The sequence below is a fragment of the Pistacia vera genome, unplaced genomic scaffold (genome assembly GCF_008641045.1).
Source record: "Pistacia vera cultivar Batoury unplaced genomic scaffold, PisVer_v2 Contig598, whole genome shotgun sequence".
Classification (NCBI taxonomy): Eukaryota; Viridiplantae; Streptophyta; class Magnoliopsida; order Sapindales; family Anacardiaceae; genus Pistacia; species Pistacia vera.
Window position 1 is genome coordinate 373,826 of NW_022196443.1, and position 6,002 is coordinate 379,827.

General features: G+C 36.0%; 1 protein-coding gene across 1 annotated transcript; it reads left to right on the forward strand.

Moving 5' to 3' along the window:
- The first annotated feature begins 4,327 nt into the window (after window positions 1–4,327).
- Window positions 4,328–5,356, forward strand: LOC116110160 (putative disease resistance RPP13-like protein 3). The gene has a single exon (XM_031396389.1). The coding sequence runs from the start codon at window positions 4,328–4,330 to the stop codon at window positions 5,354–5,356; it is 1,029 nt and encodes a 342-aa protein (XP_031252249.1).
- Window positions 5,357–6,002: the final 646 nt, after the last annotated feature.

Sequence of the window (6,002 nt, forward strand, 5' to 3'; positions counted from 1 at the left end):
GGTCAATTTCTCTAGAAACAATTATCAATCAGTAATACTAGACCATGCATATAGATATAGTGGTACTTTCTTGAAGTTTATATAAGAAAAGCACCCCATTTTGCCGAAGATACTAAGGTTAATACTTAATATATATACATGGAAACTTCCCGGATTCACATGCAAGACAATATAAAGTGAAAGAAAAATATATATTAAAGTGAGTTCACACAAGGGGGTGAGATTTGTAGATAAGTCAACTTGACGTAGAAAATTTAAGTTTTGGTAAGATAAATAGTTGTTTCTTTGACAATTATATATTATATAAATCTCTGGAGGAATGAAGAAGAAATGGGAAATCTGAAAGTTAATAAGATCACGGGTTGAGTTGGAAATATACATACTCAGTAAATATCAAAGGAGTAGCTGAATTTGATTGTATGGTGATCTAGCTTTCTTTTTAATATATTTTTTCTTGTTCATAATATATCTTCCATTTCCATTTATATACAACCCCGCTGCAATCAATATCAAAATTTACATTATTTAGCAGCAAGAAGAAATCAAACTTAGTAAAATCATAATTGTGTTGTTTTTGCTTCTCATTGTTCAAGCAAAATGAACTATAAAGTATAACAATAGACAACAAGAAGCATGTGAATTCCTAAATTATTTCTACCTTTTTCATAAACTTCAAAATTAAAATCACTATAAATCCACTAAGATCGAGGAATAACATATAGTTCAGTCCAAATATTGTATTCTGAAATTTAACTACTAATCATCAATGACACCATTTTAGTAAACATAAAATTATATCACAGATTTTCATATACTGAACACATTTTTGAACAAAAATTTTCAGTTATTTTATGTGTCAAATTAAGTGACCTACAACTATAATAAGATGAGGTAGGGCGGAGGTGGTGGTGGTGGTTGACACATAAATTGGCGGTGCAACGCCAGTTGACCAAATTGATCAACTGGGGATGTGCAAAATTTAGTGCTCACGGGGCATCCAATTTCATACAACAAATTGTTGTTTACCTAATTAACAATATTTTTTTTTCAAGTAACAAAGCGAGAGACTGTAGTACTGTTGTTCTCAAGAACAGCTGTTGTGTTCTTTGATTTTAATTCATATTTGTTCTCGTGCATTCTCAACCTTCTCTAAATCTTTAGCTCAGCTTCAGCCATTTGGCACTTGTTTTTTCCACTTGTTTTCTTTATATTATTCATCTCCCAATTAATTTGTCTCACGATATTATTGCTCTTCTATACTGTCATTCAAGTGAATTTTATAATTTCTCCCACCCAACTGCATACCTAAAATGAAACTATTGATTTTTTTTTTTTTTAGTCTACTATAAAACACCACTGTTAAATCCTAATAATGCTTTAAGATTTTCTAAGAAAAAAGAAAATAAATCTAAACAAAGCTGTAATGAGCAGAAGTAATTAAAACTTATATGAAACAAACTCTTATTTACACTCCCTATGTTTGATCCCAGAACAAAATTAAACAATTGNACGAAAAGTGCAGGGTTAGTCGCAAGTTCTAATTGTGTTTGTTTGCTGTTTGATTGAGTGGCTGAGATTTAGTAAAACTTCAGTCACAAGGATTGCCAAAAATATATACACGTTTGTAAATCAATTTTACTTCTCAATGAAAAAGCTGACATTTTTCTCTCAAATATTCTCTGTAATTTTGCTTTTCATATAGAAGTTTTATACAACTATTTTAATCTACCGTTTTCACTTTTGAATATTGACAAAATATTTTTCTTGACTTTCCTTCTCTTCTCCTCTGTTAACTAAATATTTTTCCAGATCTAATTTTCATAGTAATCTACTCGATATTTTCATAGTACTCAGTAGCTAAAGTTTCCTTCTGGGTTTGTCGCAACTCGCAAGTTCCACGAAAATTTCTTTTTACATAATACATGAAAATTCATTTAGCAGCAGAGAAAGCAAGAGAAAACGTTTAAGCGTTTCACCCAAACTCAAAGTTAGCGCTTCATCTAAAGTTAGCCTCTTGTTTTTGGACTATTTTCTGTATATTTCTTATCTAGAGTTGGATCAGAAATAAATTTTTTATTTTATTTTATCTTTTTATTGACTTCACTCTTTGTCATTTAAGAATTAAATAAATAAAAATAACCCATTATTTAATTTATAAAAATTAGTGGTAAATTAGAAACTGAATTTTATAGTTTTTCGGTTAACATAAAAATGCATTATATAAAGGGATTTATATTAATGGTACTTTAACATCTTCACACACTTTATCAATGTTTTAAAAACGGACACGGGACAAAACCCGACAAGAGGGGCGGGTCTTGGGTCAACCGGTTTAGCCGATTGAACTAATTGGTTCAACAAGTAAACAGTATTTTGATGATGTCATCAAAATACTGTTCACAGAATACATTTTTTTCCACTTTTGTAAATTCAATAGATATAAGCTCTGTCTAATCCTGATCATGCACAAACAGGCCAGAGAATGATAACTCTTTTTATAAAATAATAAATGACATATAATTAGCTCCATTGCAAGCAGGTGGGAAACAAAGTGAAAATGCATTTCACTTATTTAAGGCTGAAACCATGAGCCTACTCAAGTTCTTATTTTCATACATCCACATTATGCTCAACTATCACAGCATATTAGAGGCAGGTATACGTAAAAGCAAGCAGCCAAAATGTCTGCAACGAAATGTAAATTGCATAATATCAAGTAATCCTGAAAAAGACTTGATGATGCACAATATTTCTTTAAACCCAAACTATGACTATGATCTTGCTCCAATTATTTCCAAGTACCAACCTAAGTCATTCTACTAGCCTAGAAGATTCATAAAAGAGATAAAATCAATGAAATTCAAATCAATAATTTGATTAAAATTGATGACTTGATTAGTTAATAAAACTCCGGTAAATGCACAACAAATTCATCAACTAGTAAATGTTTTAAGCTGATATCCCTAGAGTCAGAGTTGGTTGATCCCTTATCTAGAGACAATATGTACAGAAGGTTATCGTTCTAATGCAGCAGAAATCAACATTCCGAGAACTCTTCTGCAACAAAGATCCTAACATTTCAGCCCTCACACCTCAGGAAGCACTCCAGGAACTGGTAGTTAATGAAGCCACAAACTAAGAAGGCTTCCCATTTCGGTTCAGGCCTAATGCCCTGATCATTCACAAGACCTGAAGGCTGAAACAAAGACATGCCTACACCGTGACAATTACCTGCTGGTGAAGATGAGCTGCCGTTCGCTGCCCGTCGGGGAGGTGGAGCTCGGTTGTGAACAGGGCAACTATAAAGAGCTGAGTCAGATTCAAACAATGTGAAGAAGAGTGCGTGCAGCTCCGAGATCCATATCGACTGTGCACTGTGTAGCTTCGAGAAGAATCAAGAATGAAGACGATGGATTATGGCGTAGATCAGCGGTGATGAAGAGTGGACGCCAGAGAAGATCGCGAAATGAGCGACACCCTAGTTGACGACGAAGCAAAACGTCGATGGTGAAGGCTGCAGGGACGAGTTTCAACGGTGAAGGGAAGACTCCAGCGGTAATTTTCAGAGTTCAATGAGAGTGAAGCTTCAGAGTTCAAACTTTCAAAGCAAAGGGTGGGAAACACGTGAAAATGGGGGGGAAATGAGGGAAAGGAAATGATATTGGGGTTTACTGTTTATGTTTTTTATTATTAAATTTAATTATTTTATATTATAAATGTTGACCCGAATTTTTTAAAATGGATGGTTGGACCGGTTGGTGCTACAGTACACCAGTCCAACCGCGGGTGCCTGCGGATAGACTAAAAACACCGGTTTTTAGGCTCACCCGGCCCGGCTCACCAGCTGGGTCCCGGTTCAACCAGTTCAACCGGCCGGGCCGGGCCAGGTTTTAAAACATTGCACTTTATTTATATTATCACATATTTAACATATGATTCTATTTATGTATAAAGGAATCTCATAAATATTCAGTTTCTTATTAAACAAAATAAAGAAAGAAAGAAAGAAAAAAAATTGAACTACTCTTGTTCATGTTTTACTTTTAGTTATCTTGATAGGTTTCACTCAATAACATCAAGGCTCAAAATTCACAAAGAATTATAACTGCAAGAAAATAAATTATTTATTATCTCTTCAATAAAATTAATTCAATTTTCTCTTGTTGTCATGTCAGCTCTAAGGTTTTGACAAGATGTTTTGTACCCTTAACCATTTAATTTTATCCAACAATTCATTTATTAATAAAAACATTTAATGTTATATTTCATTTTCTTGGCATCAATTCTTCCAGATTGCATCAATCCAATAAGAGATAAAGGTTGAGATATGGCAGAGGCTGCAATGGAGTTTGCTATAGTAACCTTGAGTTCCCTTCTAGTCCAAGAAGTCAAGTTGCTGGGAAACGCAAGACAAGAAGTCGAAAGCATCAAAAGTAAATTGGAAAGCATAAGGTCTTGCCTCAGGGATGCCGATGCAAAGGCTGCAGCTAAAGAAGAAGGAAGAAGTAACGAAGGTGTCAAAACATGGGTAAAACAATTGAGGGAAGAAGCCTTTCATATTGAAGATGTCCTTGATGAGTACATTTTCAAGAAGGCACAACTTCCTCGTGGCAGTGGCTTTCTTGGTGTTCTTTGTAAAATAAGTCGTTTTGTAAAGAAACTGAAATTGCGTCATGAAGTTGCAACTGCTATCCAAGATATCAAATCATCACTTGACGGTATCAATCAAGGAAGACAAAATTCCAACATCAGACATGAAGGATCAAGTAGTGGTATAGGAGGTGTTATACCACATGACTCTCGAGTTGGCTCCTTTTTCATTGAGGACTCAGAGATTGTGGGCATTGAATCTTCTAAACATAAATTGATTGATTTATTGGTGAATGGAAAACCAAATCTCTCAGTGATTGTGATGGTGGGTGAAGGAGGATTAGGCAAGACCACTCTTGCTAGGAAAATTTATGATAATGATGATGTGAAGATGCATTTCAACTGCCAGGCTTGGATCACAATTGGGAAAGAATACGTGAAGAAAGATCTATTAAAGACAATTAAACAAGAACTTTGCCGTCAAACATGGTGCCCTTCAAGGGAGACAGAGAATACGAAAGAGATGAATGAGGTGAATCTGATGACTGCATTGAGAAAACTCTTGCAAGACAAGTGTTACATGGTTGTGTTTGATGACGTGTGGAAAGATGATTTCTGGGAAGATGTTAGGTATGCTTTGCTTGATAATAACAAAGGCAATAGAGTAATGCTGACAACACGATACATAACTGTTGCTCATTCAGTTGAATTTGTGAATGTCTATGAGCTTGAACATTTGCCTTCAGATAAGGCATGGGAACTGTAGAAGTAAAAATCTACATGTACGGAAGGGGGGTTTGATCCCGTGAGAATGAGACCATTAGCGAACCTGCACACGTAGAAAAACACACACGTGAAGCGAACGGGAAAACACCGGGGTGGTGTTTGCCGTAGGAACTCCGATGCTCAAGTCAGCAAGGCTGAAAGGCTAATATAGTGAAGGCTAGGGAGTAAAAGGTTACCGGAAGTTTAGTCAGGGACTATGACTACGACGGTGATGTAAAGCTCTTGAGTAGGAGCTTCGGGTGTGAAGGCGTAATGTCGTGTGTCCTGTGAGAGGGTTGGCCTCTGTTTATATAGTGACTGTCTGGTCTCCCAATCCTGGTAGGAGTAGGAGTCCTAATGTGACTCTGGTGCAAACCCTAGAAGAATTAGGGCCATCGTAAGCCGTCTTTCCAGTGTCCGGATAGGAAAGTGATCTTGATCAGGAAAGTAACTTTCGAATAGGAACGTGATCAGGAACAGGAAAGTGACTTTGAATAGGAGTTTGAACAGGAACAGGAAAAAGATCGATGGGGGCCGTGGGCTCTGGAATCGCCTATTGGTCCAAGAGGTGAACTGGAACTGGGAGGCCCATGTCTAGATGGTTTGGGTCTGCCGTATCTCGTATCAAATGGGGCTAATCTGGCTCG